This window comes from Podarcis melisellensis (assembly GCF_964234715.1).
Source record: "Podarcis melisellensis genome assembly, chromosome: 2".
Lineage (NCBI taxonomy): Eukaryota > Metazoa > Chordata > Lepidosauria > Squamata > Lacertidae > Podarcis > Podarcis melisellensis.
The window spans coordinates 89,919,349-89,935,754 of NC_138529.1; the positions used below are offsets into that span (position 1 = coordinate 89,919,349).

At 45.8% G+C, this 16,406-nt stretch overlaps 1 protein-coding gene across 1 annotated transcript; it reads right to left on the reverse strand.

Annotated features, from left to right (window-relative positions):
- Positions 1–1,472: 1,472 nt before the first annotated feature.
- On the reverse strand, positions 1,473–9,187 carry BHLHE40 (basic helix-loop-helix family member e40). Its single transcript, XM_081900673.1, has 5 exons — positions 8,692–9,187; positions 8,306–8,375; positions 7,628–7,735; positions 6,488–6,611; positions 1,473–4,793 (listed from the first exon to the last, which is right to left on the reverse strand). The coding sequence occupies exons 1-5, from the start codon at positions 8,781–8,783 to the stop codon at positions 3,934–3,936; spliced, it is 1,254 nt and encodes a 417-aa protein (XP_081756799.1). The 5' UTR covers positions 8,784–9,187; the 3' UTR covers positions 1,473–3,933.
- Positions 9,188–16,406: the final 7,219 nt, after the last annotated feature.

Genomic DNA, 16,406 nt, shown 5'->3' on the forward strand with positions numbered 1-16,406 from the left:
GCCCAAGCACCTATTATAGTGGAGTCAGCAGGTGCTGCTATTACATCACCGCATTGGACAAAAGTGGTAGCAGATAGGATCAGGGCCTTTACCACTATTTCCCCAGGCTCTGGAACTCCCTGCCTCAAGAGATAAGAACTCTTTCTCTCTGCCGAATTTCATGTGGAGCTTAATTGGTGGCTTGCTCTGTAAATTGTTAGTTTGATGATATTAATTATTATTATTATTATTATTATTATTTCAGACTTGCTAATTTCCCACAACCTTCTTACCCACTAAATATCTTAAATAAATAATCTGAGTGAACGGTGTCCGTACTGAGAGAACTTAAAAGAGGGTAGCCAATGACAGTAGCTGCTTGCACCTTGCCAAAAAAGGGGGATAAACGTATCACCAAAAGAGGACACAGGTGTGCATCGAGTCGGCATAGGCTAATTTATATGTGTGGATGCAAATTTAGAAAGAATTAATACAATTTAAATAGAAACACATTCCACCATTGTGGGGAAGACTGCAGTCGGGTGACATGTGCACCTACTTGGTCCAAGTGCTAGACAACTGTTGGTGGGCAACTTCCAAAGCCCTTGATGGTCTCCCTTCTTATTGCCCTTTCTCTTTAAACCAGATTCAGACCAGACAACCCTTCAGTTTAGAGGTCGCCTTCAAACAAAGGAGTTGGCAAGCAGTGGTATTTGGCATTGGGTAAGAGAGAGAAGGCTACTTCTGTCTTCTCCAGTAGTAATGCTTTCTCTAAGTCTTGTTTAGCAAAAAACCAACCAACCATAGAATAAAGTTCAAGCGGGCCGCCTTGCATAACCTCCCTTACTTGAGGGCTGCGGTGGTACAATAGCAGCAGCTAGTTGAGTCTTCGGCCAAGCACAATGAGAAGACGAGCAATTTCAGTTAGGGAAAGGCATTTTGGTGACTTAAGTAGAGAAGCAAGCAGCATTCCCTCCCTCAACTCAAATCAAGTTATTTTTGACACCTGAGACAGAAAATCCCACTCTCGGTGAAATGTAACAATTGTAATCAACTGGAATAACTAATGATTTGCTGCCCTTTTGTGATACCCCAAATCAGCTGCCTGAAGTGGTTCTCTCATTCTGCCCAATGGTAGGGCTGGCCCCAATTTCCCCTGTGCCACCATTTGGACCCTAATGTCTCATCTTTGCAGTTGCTGTCTCAGCAGGCCCAAAATTCCAACCTTAATTTGGATTCATTATCATGTTGCCTGCTTCTGTACAACAGGGATAGGGAACCTGTGGCCCTCCAGGACTCCAGCTCCCATCATCCCCTGCCAGTGTATCCAATGGCCAAGCATGATGGAAGTTGTAGTCCAACAGCACCGGGGGGGGGCAGGTTCCCCACCCCTATTGCATAACATACATACCTGGATACAGTTGATGGCACAGACAGTATTTTATTATGACAACCAAAGGATTCATCAAACACAAAGAGAAGCAGTGCTCATGTTCCACAGGAAAAAGAATTTTATTTAGTATTTTTTTAAAACAACTACGTAACATTTACTCTGATAAAAATATTTACAATATCCCCACGTTCAGGAAGGTTCCAAAAATATAAACACTCTACCTCTCCCTAGAGGATGAATAGATCATTCTCCTCAATAAAAAGAAAAACAGGAATACATTCATATTTCCCACTTTCTTTGTACTCAAGTAGTTTTACAAATAATAGACTTCTGAAACATTTTTTTTACATATCCATATAATATATATTTATATGTACACATTTATATTTATAACAGATTTTACAAATAAAGGCAACAACTGTGTACAAAAAAAAACTTTTTTTGAAAACAGACAATAAAATAAATGGTCAAATACGACCTGCAATTCAGCATAGTGCATTCTAGCAGTTGGTGCAATAGTGTAAGGAGAATTCGTAGGACCACAGAGCTCTATGAATGTCTCAGAACTACTCAGATGACACCACCATATGACATGGATTATTATTACTGTTTTAAGTAGCCGAAATCAAATGGGAGTATTCACCAGTGCAGAATCTGCTCCATCTAGATGATGGTTTCTCACACTATTTGGTTTGGTGCGGCAGCACACAACTATGAGCACAGGAAAGCGTCCCCAGGGGGAAAAGGGAACATCTTCCACTGCGGCACTCCAGCAGTGAATATGGCAATCCAGTTGTGCAAACTTCACAGCCCATGCCAGACACAATCAGTTCCAGGGGAGCGGGGCAGAGGCTGTAGAACTAGGGTTAGGACACACCAAAACAGCACATCTGGTGGTCTCCATCAAGAGCACTCATGGCCAACACTGACATTGCCACCTGGGCAAGAGACCTGCTTTTCTTTTGCAGAGAGCATTGCTCATCCACTTCCTGCAGTTCTTAAACTACCATCAAGGTCCAGCCTTAGGAGGATGCAACGTAAGAGAGTAGCTTCAGGCAGCAGATGCTGGAGGGGAATCCCTCCAACTATCATTGTCTGTTTCTTTGATTTAAAATGTGCTCTAATACAAACTAGTGGGGGCAGGGGGGGAATTTATTTGGTTGGGTGTGTTATTTTCACTTTTGGATCCTTTCCACCTGTACCTGCCCAGCCTAGACCAGGATCACAAGCCTTCCTCTTGCTTTAGTGCAAAAGTGCCATATATTCCACACCCAGTGAATTAGGTATTGCTCGGGGGTGGGGGAACAGGATGAAGAAACAAAAAACCTTATAGGTTTCAGGGAAGTGCTTAGCATTGCCAGTTCTGCTACTACAGACGGCAAGGGCTATCTGAGTAAGGCCTTCATCTTAGAAACTGTAACATTCCATATTCTGTTTACATTGGTACCTGGAAGAAGAAAGTTACAGACCCTGCTATGGGCATGAAACTCCCTTACATAACAGCCAGATCTTGTCGCCTTCAAGGACGGGGGGCAAACTGAGAATGGACTTCAGAGAATATTACGCTGCTGATATCCTTGCAACAGAATAGGATCCATAGTAAAAACAGCTAGTGGCAGGCAGCTCCCTTGTAAAAGTACCAGTCTGATCTGGTTTTATTTTTTCTTTGCCAGAGCTGAACTGTGCCACAGCATGGTTTGTCTGTCCACATCTTGTGGACAAGTCCCAGACATTCCTATCTAGCAGTTATGAGAAGCAATGCCTAGTGTGAGATACAAGGAGGCATAGAACACTCCTCAAGAATGTTCTCTCTCCCGTCACCATCCCTATCCAACAGCTCAATCTGAACAAAATTTCCAGGCAGAATCTAAAAGGAAAATGATGTATGCAATTCAGGAGAAATGTGATGAGAATCCAGTCTCAAAATCTCCCTGAATTGCTTACTGTGCTCTGCCAGCCATGACTACTAAAAGCAGGGCAGATCCCAATGCTTGAATTGCTATATATGTAATGTGTGTTTGTGAGTGTTAAGTTAAAAGGTTTTGAATATTGGCAGCAGCAGGAAGAGGGGAAGCCTCTCTGTTTGAATCCAGCTCTTTGACTAAGCAAAGTCCTCATGCGAAGTACCACTTTTTTTGTAATATTCACAAGAGTCTAAATCCACCTAATTTTTTTAGGTTTCATTCACAGCTTTGAAACATAATCCTAGCCAACCAATTCAGGTCTTTCTTTGCAGATGGCAGAAAAGAAAACAAACAAACAAAAACCCATCAACACATTTAAGGGGCGAGGAGAAGCAGCAAGAACCCTCTCCTTCCCATAACTAATTTGGGTTCATCTCTGAGGTCTTTCCTAAATTCTCTGGGCAGTCAAAGCAAGGGATGACTCAGCTTCTCTACATATAAATGATCAACGATCTCTCCACTCCCCTCAGTGCTTCTCAGTTCAGCCAGTTTAGGGTGTGTGTGAGAGAGAGCCGGGAACCCTGAAATAATCACAAACTCATCCAGCAAAAGGGGGGGGGGGAGAGAGAAAAATCTCAAGGAAAAGTCACTCCAAGTTTAGTCTTTGGTTTCCAAATTCAAAGGAGACATCTGCTTCAAAGCTTGAAGCAGAGCAGTAGAGTCCATGGGGGAGTGGGATGGTCCTGGAGAAGGGAGTTGCTGAGGCATTAGTAAAGGAGAAGAAATCTTATCTGGGTTCATTAACCCCGAAAGTGCTGCAGTGGAGGCTGGGAGGCCTGGGTACAAGAGAGGCATAGAGGCCGGGTACCAGCACTTCTCCAGCATAGGCAGGTAGGCTGTCGCTGAGGGTGGAATCAAATAGAAAGGCAGGCACAGAGGAGGCTGGTGAGGGTGAGGGCCCAAGAAACTGCTTGGAGAGCCGAGAACATCGCTGCCAAAATGATCTTCGTCCTCCAACATTTCCATCCTGGTTCTTTTGGCTGGCGGGTCCTCAGTCTCTTGTTTGATAGAGCTGATTCTCTCCTGGACAGCATATTTGAGTTCAGCGTCCTTTTTAAAATATTGCTGGTCGGATTTGGAGTCGCTTTTCTCCAGCTCTCCCCCATATCCACTGTCTGTGTCTGTGTCGCTGCCACTCTGCTCTCCGCTAGAGTGGGCGAAAGTCCTCTGAATCACAGGCACACAGTTTTTCCCATGAGCCTCGGCAGCTTTGGTCAGAGCGCCAGACTTCTCCTTCAGTTCCGTAAGTTTAGGGGCAACATCACCAGGCTTTCTGCCGGCTCCACCCTGAAGAACCTCGGAGGCCATTCTGTGCAGGTGGCCAATGAGCTGGGAGGATTTCAGCTCCTTGCTGTTCTCGTGTTTGGCCACGTACTGCAGCACTTCTTTGGCACACATTTGGAAACCGGACCGAAACACCTCCTGGCTGGAGTCAAGGCTCCTTGGGGGCAGCTCATCTGAGGAAACACCAGCAGAAGGGGAAAAGATTTAAAAAAAAACCTGAATATATCAGAAAAGTTAAACGAAAAGGTAAACCAGTCATTATTATAACCATACAGCACAAGTTCATGCATGTTTACTCAAAAGCAAGATGCACTTCTGTTCAGCACTGCTAACTCCCTCTGGCCAGCATGGAAAGGGTAGTAACCTGAGACTTTGTAAAGCCACCTATTTTGGGATCAGTACTGGAGAAAGACACCTTATTTCAGCTGAGTAGCTGTTTGAACCTGCAAGGGTGAAATTCAGACTTCTCTCAAGTAGATAGGAAGACTTCCACTGTGTTGGAATGTCTCTGTTGGTCTAACAGGAGCCTTTGAAGCACAGCAAACAAACATAACAGGAAGAAAACGAGTTCTTATCATGCAAGACTCCAGTGTGTTGGGTGAACCGTGGAATGAAAATAAACCGCTTGAGGTTTCGGTCAGCTTCAGTGTATGTTACAGCCCCTGAAGTGCCCAAGCCACTACAGACTTCAGCAAGGGCAGGTCAACTTAACTGCAAACAAGTTGATATAGTAAGACCCATGACACTCGCCCTTTGTAGCGTTCTGCACTACAGCTGCAATGTCCAGAGCCGTTTGCTGCATAGACCTGCCCCCAACACACAGTGACATGTTTGGTCCTTGCTTGGCCATTCCTGGTGGTAGCTCACAATGGCACAGAGCCAAGATTTGGAGCCTGTGGCCCTACAAGACCTTGTTTGGGGTCTTATCACCCAAACCTTGTTTGGGGTCTTATCACCGTGGCCAGGAATGATGGAAGCTGAAATTCTCCAACATCTGGAAGGCCACAGGCAACACATCCCTGACATAGAAACTGTCCACATATCAGTCAGTGGTAATTTGCATGGTAAGCAACTCTGGATGCAACAACCACAGAGGGCTACCTTGTGACTTTGCAGAGGGAGGTGTGGCTTTTACATTGTAAGCCAGGCATAGGCAAACTCGGCCCTCCGGATGTTTTTTGGGACTACAATTCCCATCATCCCTGACCACTGGTCCTGTTAGCTAGGGATGATGGGAGTTGTAGTCCCGAAACATCTGGGGAGCTGAGTTTGCCTATGCCTGTTTTAAGCTATATAGAAATGGGGCAAAAAGTGTAAAGGAGGAGAAGACAGAGCTTATCGGAGAAGAAGCAAAGACTTGGTTAGGGGGAAGTTAAAGGGCAGCAGAAGGCACAGAATGACACCTTGCAGGAGAAGAGGGCTCTGAATGAAGTTGGGGAGGGATCACTCAGAGGTGCAAAAGCTATTCCAGGCTTCTAGGTTGCTGGAACACCATGTTGGGAAAAACTGACCCTGCCAGAAATCCACCTCCTGACATGAAGGTGATACAGCAGTTGGCAACGGAACTTTTTTTAAAAAAACAACAACAACCTGATCGAATTTCAAATAAAGAGCTAGTTTTGAATGAAAAGGGCAAAAGATAGGGACAAGTTTTATATACTTTCGATAGCACAAGGAAGAATTAGAGCTCTCTTCCCCCGGAGCAGTTCCACTGAAATCCACAGGACTGCTCTGATGCATGCACGATTAGCTGAAGAGGGTTTGGAAGACGTTAGCAAGAGTATAAAAAGTGTGAGGAATAGAGTCATCGCAGTCTTCAGGAGCTTTCCTGGTCAGGGTAACAACAGCACAGTCACAGAGTACTCACCAGCATGTAGACCTTTTTGGAGGGCAATGATCTGCTGCTGTTGTTGTTCAATGAGACTGGTTAGTGCTTTCACGTGCTTCAAGGTAAGTTCAAGAACCACCGCCTTTTCCAAGTGTCCTAATGTCTGGGAAGGGAGAAAAATGGTTCATTAGAGGATGGCTGGAAAGGGGGGGAAAGGAGCCTAAACACAAGACCAATAACTGATTGGGCAGTTTAGGGTGGGGAGCTTGATAAGGACGTGAATGGGTCTAAGTATAATGTGACACTCATTTTTATTCTGACTGACAGCTATGTATTATATAAGCTAAAAATTATTATCTTTAAAAAAGGCTATGGCCATTTTGTGTCCCCCCACCAAAAAAAAAAAAACTGTGTCTGCATAATAAACACAAATTTTATGTATCTGCCCTGCTGGCACCTCAGTTGTAAAACAAGGAATTCCAACATAAGGTTTTTCTTTTGCTGTGACAAAATCGGGCAAAGCAAATAGTTGAAGCAGGCAACACTGATTTCCCAAACAACCCTGAATAATAATTTAGACAATCTGCCTGTCACTTTAAAAAAAAATAACAATGCAGTCCTTAATACCACAGAACGGGTTGCTTGGAGCTGTGGTCTCAACCAGCCTTCCCCAAACTGGTGCCCTCCAAATGTTGCTGGATTCCAACTCTCACGAGCCCCAGCCAGTATGACCAATGGTCAGGGGTGATGGGAGTTGGAGCGCAATAGCTTCTAGATGGGCACCAGGTTGGGGAAGGCTAGCCTAAAAGGAATTCAACTATCTGAAACCATGGGATCCAAAGCAAAAACATAACAATATGGAAAGGGGTCACTAGCAAATCCACATTAAAAGCTATCCAGTACAGTCCAGAAAAAAATCTTCTATCTAATCCCTGTTTATTTCAATGTGTCATCTGGTCCAGTCCGTGCATGCAAGTTCTTGAGAAACTGATCTCATTGGAAACAAAACCAGGAGACTCGAAGTGGCAATCCAAACCCTGAAATGCAACCCTCTCCAGTTAAATCTGCAGCACTCCAGAAAACCTCTAGGTGGCACTTTTACCTGCACAAAGATCCATTAAACCCAACATGCTCCCCAAAAGGAAGATGATTTTGGGCAGTGGCCAGATTTTCACTTACTGTAAGTTTGAGATGTTCTGGTAAGAGATCTTTCAGCTGGGCGATGCATTCATTAATCCTATCACGTCTTTTCTTCTCTATCAGTCTGTGGGGCAGCTTATAGGTCTCCTGGAAGTCAAAAGGGGAGAAAAACAATTGCATCACTCCGAATGAAAAGTGATTCTTAAGCGCTATGGAGACAACCTTTTCTCAGGGGCTCTAAAACATAAAGCTGCGCAGCCATAAAGGGGGGGGGGGAGGAGAAACATTTCCTTAAGGCAGAAGCAAAATCCTCCAAATATCACAGAGTTCATATCAGAAAACTTATGCATTTTTGATCATGCCCAGAAAAGTATTTTATACAGCTACAACTAATGGATTATTTTAGGTTATGACAAGGAAGTAAATTTTATCTACTAAAACTGTTTTTCCTTAAAAAGAAAATCTTCTTAACAGTGTCGTCCCACCCTTCAAAAGTATATTTCTTCCAAAAAACAAAACAAAACACGTTTGTGCACACCTGGGTGGTGGTGTTTTTTTTTTGTAAAAGAAACCCACCAAGCTCCTTCATATATATTTCACAGGACAACTTCCTTATATTTGAACCCAAACTGTGCATTAAACCATCTCAAAAGTGGGCATAAACCAAAGATGCCAACAAACAAAAAAGGAAAAGGGAAGAAAAATGCTTGTATTTACCTTGCTGTCGTCACCCCTTTTTAACCCTCTTCTGGGCTTGTAAACTTGATAAATATGAGCGAAATCCAACCTGCAGAGGACAAAAAAACGTTATATCACTCATAACCAAGGGGACAACCATCTCCCCCTCCACACGCAGCCCCAGAACCTACTGAAGCCCGTAGGTGCCCATGTGGGGCGGAATTCGGAGGCTGCTAATGCGGACCCAGACCGGCCGGATGGGCTCGGAAAGCGAATCGCAGCGCAAGCCCCGGCACGTCTGCTCGCCAGCAAACCGCGTTGCCTTCCATGGGACTTAAAATCCCGGGTCGGCGCGTTTGATGATGGCAGCCTTGAAACATTTATCAACAAATCTGCCCGGGATACCCTTCCGTAGCGGCACTTACCCTGCCATTTCGCTGCCCTCCAGAGCTGCCAGCTTGCCCAGGCAAGGTGGTGGTGGAGGAGGAGGAGGCTGAGCGCTGGGGATCCTTTCCATTTAAACCGGCTTGATTTCTTTTTTTCCCCCCACAACCCAAGTTCTGTCCTGGAAGTAAGGTGGAGGCTGGCAAGCTAGTTAGCTGGCTGGCAGGCGCACTGCTTCGTGTCAACGCGGATCCAGTGACTGAGCCGGGACGCGCCACCTCCGGCAAACGGTGCGCGCCTGGCACCCACAAAAGAAGCGGCGCCGGAAGAGCGCAGGAGATCAGCTAGCGGCGTCGGCTGCTGCTCTTAGTTGCTCATGTCCTCCTTCCACTTGGCAGCGCTGGGCGTCTGCACCGGGTCGCGCGGGAGCTGGCGAGCTGAGGAGTAATTGGAAGGCTGCAGGCTGGGTTAAATGTGAGCGAGTGGGTGGACTGGAGCTACGTGTTCTACCCTGTGACTCCGGGCACGTCTGGCTGCTACCGGAGGGAGGGACAGACCTGCCTTCCCCTCCATCACATGAGCCTCACGTGTTGGACAACGCTTCAGCCTCTCCCCGGGCCCCCGCCCTCGCCGCTCCCGGCCACACAAGCAGGCGAAGCCGCCGCCGCCGCCGACAAAACGTGATAGGGTGATCCCTCTCTCTCTCTCCCCACCCGGCCTGGCTCCTCTCCTGCTGGCGGCTTGGGTGCGCGCGCAGAGAGGAGAAGGAGGCGGGTGAGGGAAGCCAGGCTATCCCCGCACATGATGGGGCGAGGAGGCGGCGGAGGAGAGGGGCAAGGGATCAGATGTCCCCTAGTGGGGTGGCTGAGCGCCGATCCACAAGGCACTTCGCACATGCTCAAAAACTTCCTTGATCGGGACCTTCCCCCGAGCCCGAGACCCCGGTACGAAAAGCCTATCTTAGGGCTGCGCCCTGGAGAGTCCTGGCGCAGGTTGGGAAGCCCAGCCCTGCACTTTCCTGCCTTGGCTCCATTTAGCGCTGCAAGGTGAAACTTGCACAAAATAAGGAACAGCCGGGCTGGGCAGTGCAATGGGCCCTGGTTCAGATAGAGAGAGAGAATGTATGCATTTTAGTTCTAAGAAAGGTCCAAGGCTCACATCTGCTTGGTAGCTATGCTTTCCCCATTGACCCCAAATATATGTGTTTGTGTGTGGTGCCACTCGTGGGCCAGCTGGGCTCTGCCCATGTTTGACGTTGCTTCATATAGATCCCAGGATTGAGTCTTGGCATTAGGAACATTTTCCAGGGTTGTGCCGTGACTCAAATCTTAATAATGAGGTTTTCTCTTGAGCCGGTGTGATCTTCAGGAACACAAAGTCTCTGATCCGCCCAGGTTACAGGTACTTAAAGATACACTAAATATTTCCCCTAACAGAGCGAATTGTAGTTGCAGTGGGGTGTGTGTTATTTCCATCAGGTTAAATAGCATAAAAGGGAAGGGCTAAATCATTGTAACCAAGCAGCACAGGCCGGACCTGAATTTGTGTACCCTATGGCTGCTTTTTACAGTAAAGAGATAAGAAAGCCTATTATGGATCTCCTCCATCCCATTTAATTTGGTACTAAGTGGCCAAATGGCGAGCTGCTTGCACCTCCCGTTGAATGACTAATTCTGTTTAATAGCATTTATAACAATGAGCAACAGCAAAGTCCTCTCTCATTTGAGATACCATTTTTTGACATGTGCCTCCACCACTTCGCCCAATACAGTGCTACCTCTGGTTAAGAACTTAATTAGTTCCAGAGCTCCGTTCTTAACCTGAAGCACCACTCTAGCTAATGGGGCCTCCTGCTGCTGCCATGTCGCCGGAGCACGATTTCTGTTCTCATCCTGAAGCAAAGTTCTTAACCCGAGGTACTATTTCTGGGTTAGCAGAGTCTGTAACCTGAAGCGTATGTAACCCGAGGTACCACTGTATAAATGCAAAGTTGATACAGGACTAGCTTATACTTTTTCTTGATGGGCTCTATGAAGAAAGGCAGAAGCAACAATGTGTTGAGAGGTCCTACAGTGTGCTTTAGGTGCAAAATTTAAGACAAACATCCATTTGTTCCTGGTGAATTTTTTCAAGCCTTCAAGAAACGTGCAGATAGTGCTGCTGTGGAAAGGCCCTTCTCCCAGAGGAATCCCACCTTTATAGAAACATAAGGGTTGAATTCGGTTTAGGAAAATTCAGCTACATTATTGATAATCCCAAAGGAGCTTATATTAAGATGGTGGTGCAGATGGCTCCAGAAAGTAAAGTCCTTCCTTCTGCTTGTCTAGTGTCTACTGCCTGAGAGCAAGTATCATTCAGTACAGAATTGACCTGAGAATCCCCCAAACCAAACCCTCCACAAGCTTACTGTTATAGATGCCATTAAATGAAATGAATGCTTCAAGGGGCAGTATAGCTGGGACCCTGACTGGTCACTTAGGGCCGCTATCAAGTCAGATGAAAGAAATCCATAACCCTGTACACCTTTGCTGTTGAAAAAGTCCCCCTTAACTTCGTGGAACTTACTTCTGAGTCAACATACATAGAAGCTGAGCTGCACTGCTTCATCTCGCAATTTCCCCTTTAAAGAGGAAAATAAAGCTCGTAATGATTTACCTCTCAGGCTTGCCGTGAGAATGAAGAAGTTTGAGGGCCAAAGTCCTTGTTAGGTTAAGTGTGTGGCTCTTGTTTCTTAGAATGTGGTGGGCACAAACAAGTTAACTGCCCTCTCCTTACTGCAGACCTGGTCTGAGTCACCCTGCTTCTGCGTCCCCACAGGCAAGCTGAAACTGCCAGGAGCTGTGGGTGGGGCTGGCCGGCCGGCCCTGCCATTAGCCAAAGTGAGTCAGTTGCCCCAGGCAGCAGATGCCGTGGGATAGCAGTGGCAGGGCTCATGCCCCCCTCCATTTCGCTTTTATGTTGTGAACTGCCCCAACATCTGCAGATGAAGGGCAGTGTACAAATTTAATAAATAATAAATAAATACCTGTCTCAGTGGGCTGCTTGCACAAATTTGTTTGTGTGTGTGAGAGAGAGAGAGAGAAGTAGCCATTTATTACCAATTTTATGATGCAGATTCAGAGATGTAACATGCAAACATACATTTAAAGTGCATGACTCCCATCCCCAAGAATCCTGGGAACTGTAGTTTGTTAAGGGTGCTGGGAACTGCAGCGTTCCCTCTGTGTGTCAGGGTAAACTCCAGGTCCCATGATTTTTCAGGGGAAGTCAGGTGCTTTAAAAGTCTGGTGTGCAAGCAGCTGCAGTGAAGGCAGATCAAGCTGGCTGCACCTGACTTTGATGCACGTTTAACTTACTCATACTGGAGGGAGTGACCCTGGGTGGAGGCAAGGACACCTGTAAACTGCAGCAGGAGGAATCCTTCTCCCTTGGCATGCTTTGTCTCAAACATTCCCATAAGCAGCAAGCCAAGCAGGAGGGCCCTGGGTCCGCTGCAGCAGAAACCTTTGCCTCTCACTGAATGAGGCTGGCTCTCCGAGGCTGAGATTATGGCAGCTCTCCAGCAGGAACAGAGGCAGGCCATGCTACATCTGTTCTTAGTTTGTTTGGCTCCTGTAATAAGAATAAAAAGTTTGCATTTAGCTTTAATCTAGTAGCTGAGGGTTTCATAACGTGTAACACAGGGGTGGAGAAACCTTCCATCCTGAGGGCCAAATTCCTTTCTGAGTGACCTGCTGAGGGCCACATGACAATGGCCAGCAGCAAAAGTGGACAGAGCAATGCATGTAAATGTTACCTTTATACAGTAGGTTACTTTCCACAGAGACTCACACGTTTCTCTCTATGTTCTGCTCAGACAGGCAAGAGGCAGAGTTCATTTCAGCAAGGCAAAAACACCTGGAGCGACACGGGTGTGGCCTGGGAAGAGCACTGAGGGCAGACAGAGAGGCCTGAAGGGCCCAAGGGCCCTCAGCCCTGTAGTAGAGGACAATGGGAAAGACCTTCAGCTGAGACCCTGGAGAACCACCGCCAGTCTTGAGTATACACTACCGAGTTAAATGACAAACTGTCTGATCTGACAGAAGGCATATTCCCATGTGAAACTTTGCCAGACCAGGCCACCACAGTCTTTCCCTCTGTCCCTTTGCAACTCTTTGCCTTTAGCCTGTATTCAAAAGGCTCTTCACCAGATGCACGAGGGAAGTCCACTGCTACACATACCCTGCATATCCTTCACTCCATTGCCTTTAATGAAAACCCCCAGAGGTTGCTGCATCCTGCCAAGGGACTTTTGTTTCCATTGAAGTCAATGGGGTGAAGGAGGGGTTAGCAATGAGAGTGAAGGAGATGCTGCTGGTGTGACTAAACCACAGCACGGGGAAGGAATGTGTTCTGGCCGTGCAATGGGGCTGCCACGCCAGTGGTTGACTGAGTTCATGCGGCATTCAGGGCAGGGGAAGAAAAGCCAGGGAAATGTGTAGGGTGTGTATGTGTGTGTCTGCCTGTCCTTCACCTCAAAAGCGAACCCAGGGCAGGTACAATAAAATAGGATTGAAACCACAAATAGCAACAAGGGAAAAAAAATCTAAGACCTAAGAATGAAGCAATTTCTTGTGCATATACAGTGGTATCTTGGGTTACATACGCTTCAGGTTACATACGCTTCAGGTTACAGACACCGCTAACCCAGAAATAGTGCTTCAGGTTAAGAACTTTGCTTCAGGATAAGAACAGAAATCGTGCTCCGGCAGTGCAGCGGCAGCAGGAGGTCCCATTAGCTAAAGTGGTGCTTCAGGTTAAGAGCAGTTTCAGGTTAAGAACGGACCTCTGGAACGAATTAAGTACTTAACCCGAGGTACCACTGTAGCCGATTGGCAGCGCAGCTTCCAGATTTCTTGTATTCAGCTCCGCTTGTGTTGCTTGAGTCTTGGGTCCCCCTCTGAAACACTCAACAGAGAGGATCAAAAATAGCTGTAGTTAGATACGTTTGCCTTAGCATGCTGGTAAAGGTTAAGCATGTTGGTGAAAGGTAAACACGGTTGCGTTTTGCACTTGCAGCAAAATTTGCCTTCATTAAGTAACCTGCATAGGAGCTGAGGTCAGGCAAGGAGCTGCGCTTTGATCTAGCAGTTGATCATTTACATGTCTTATTTTAGCATGCAGAGGAGCTTGCGATGCAATTTGTTTTGATACTGTGGCAAGCTCCGATTGATGGGATTGCCTGTCACATTGCTTAAGAAACAAATAACTATTTTGCAGCACATCATTAGGAGAAACAAAATCTCCTAATGTTGGGAGGCAGGCCAGCTTAAAAATCAGGAGAATGATGTTCAAAGTGGGAGAGCCAGCAAGCCTGAATTATATGGGGGGGGTCTATGAAAACAAAAAACAGCAGCATAGTTCAGGTAGAAGCAGAGTTTCTTCTGCCAGTTTCCTCTGAAGATCTAATACCTCTTAGAAAAGGAAGTTAAGTATAGCCACACCTTGCAAATGGGTATAATTCCAGCGAGGAAATCATTTTGCCTTTCAGAGGCTGGGATGTTTTTCAAAAGTGTGTTTAACAAGGTGACATCTGGTCAGTAGATGGAAGGTACATTTGCTAGATAAGATAATAGAAATTCAACACAGATGATTTGTCAAAGGTTTTCGTGACTCCTTAGCGGAATCAACCTGCTGCAGCCAAAGGTCAGCAAATGCCATGCTAGAAATGGGCCGAGAGATATTAAGAGAGGATGGCGAGAGAGGATTAATCTCAAAATGTGAAAAATACAACTGAAGTATTATCCCGGGGTCACCAATGGGTGTAATGACACTGCTGCCTAAGAAGCATTGGAGACAGCCTCACCCCGGCTCTTTGGCCCCTTCATCATGAAGCGGCAAGAGGTTACCTTTCCAACCCCTGGAAAGTACATAGAGCTGGAAGAGAGAATGAGGAGAATGATTTTCTTTTCTTTCCCACTTTCTATTTCAGTTCTGTGTGTATTTCCAGGCTCAGAGTTGCATACCCCTACATGTAGGCATGTGCACACATGTGCAGCCCCTTTGCGCTGAGGCCAAATGTGCAGCTGGTAGGGAGCATGTTAGCATGCAGCAGGAATGGCTGGAAGATGTGATCACATTTGTGAACATGTGGGTAGGTGGGTTGTCTTTTACAGATACGCATCAACTGTAGGACCAACAGAGCTGTAATTAACGATTTTGGCATCCATATAGATACACTGTGTGAGTGACAGAAGTTGTCTTTCTTAAGCGCATGTTGATGTCTATCTCAGTGCCTTGCATGAACCACCATGCAGCTGCTACTCAGTTCTGAAAGATACAGGCTTTTACTTGGCAACCACAGACAAAAAGTTGGAGGAGGTCAGGACTCTACACAAAAATTCCTCATAGTGCAGTTGCAAAACCCCAGTGTGTTTTTATATATGCAAATTAGGGATGTTTGCATAACATGCTTTAATGTGGTTGCAAAATCTTGAGTGGGTATGTTTTGCAGAATTTGGAATTTTCTCCCCTCTTTTCTCTTTTCATTTTTGTTGGTCAAGGACTGGGGAATAAAGATTGAAACTCTGGATGGAAGTACTTGTGGCAATCGGGGCATGAGGAAAGGGCAACAGAGACTGATGTCATGGAATACATCAGAAAGCAGAGTGGGTGCTGATGGCTGTAGGATGAAAGTGAGCAAATAGCCTCAGCAGTCCAGTTTCTCAAAATTTCCACCCGTCGTTATCAATAATAATAATAATAATAAGTTTTATAACTTGCTTTTAAGTAAAAGCCTCATTAACAAGGCATATTAAAAGGAATACAAAATCATACACAAATATACCATTAAGAACAGTCAATAAAAACAAGGTTCATTGCCTGCATGCTATGCCCCTCAAAACTAGAAAAGTATCCTTTCTCAGAACGAAAATGAAGGATCTCAGAAGTTTTTTGAGACCAGCTTAATTGACGAGAAAGATTCCTCAATCCAATTGGTTGTACGTTACTTCCTCTGTCAAGACATTATGCTGCTTATGGGGCTGTTGCAGTCAGACTAGACAGTGCTGTGTTAAACGTACAAGTCGTTTGACCTGGTATAGGTGTCTTCCCATCTTCTTGTGTGAAATTTGGCAATTCCTCTACTGACTTCAGACAGGTCAAAGCAATGTTCTTTCCCCAGAACAGGCAAGTCCAATACATTTGTAAGGTGGTGGTGGGTTTTACAAAAATCTAAAAGGGTTAGAATCAAGGGTTTGTCTCTTAATTTCATCCCATGGTACTCTGGTCATGTCTGCACCCACAAATCACATTGGAAAAATAAATCATATAGAATGTAGCCTTGCTAAGGTTGTGAATCCTTCAGAGAGAACATTGTTACATTCTGCATATGGCTTACCCTCTTTGTGAGATTGCTGGATATTATTTTCATTCATTTATTTAGAATGCTTTTGCTCTATTTTCAGTCTCAAAGAATAATCCCAGGGAGCTTCCTATACAGTACTTAAAAAGAAGATCTAAACATCCCAAAAAGAATTACCTGAGCTACCAACCTAAAAAAGGGATGCGGGTGGCGCTGTGGGTTAAACCACAGAGCCTAGGACTTGCCGATCAGAAGGTTGGCGGTTTGAATCCCTGCAACGGGGTGAGCTCCCATTGCTTGGTCCCTGCTCCTGCCAACCTAGCAGTTTGAAAGCACGTCAAAGTGCAAGTAGATAAATAGGTACCACTCCAGCGGGAAGATAAAAGGCGTTTCCGTGTGCTGCTCTGGTTCACC

Bases quoted from the DNA above. Each gene is read 5' to 3' on its own strand.
- BHLHE40 (XM_081900673.1), bottom strand. From the start codon at position 8,783: ATGGAAAGGATCCCCAGCGCTCAGCCTCCTCCTCCTCCACCACCACCT. The intron at 8,376-8,691 runs GTAAGTGCCGCT...TGTCCTCTGCAG, and splicing joins GAGGGCAGCGAAATGGCAGG to GTTGGATTTCGCTCATATTT. The intron at 6,612-7,627 runs GTAAGTGAAAAT...CTCCCTTCCCAG, and splicing joins CAGAACATCTCAAACTTACA to ACATTAGGACACTTGGAAAA.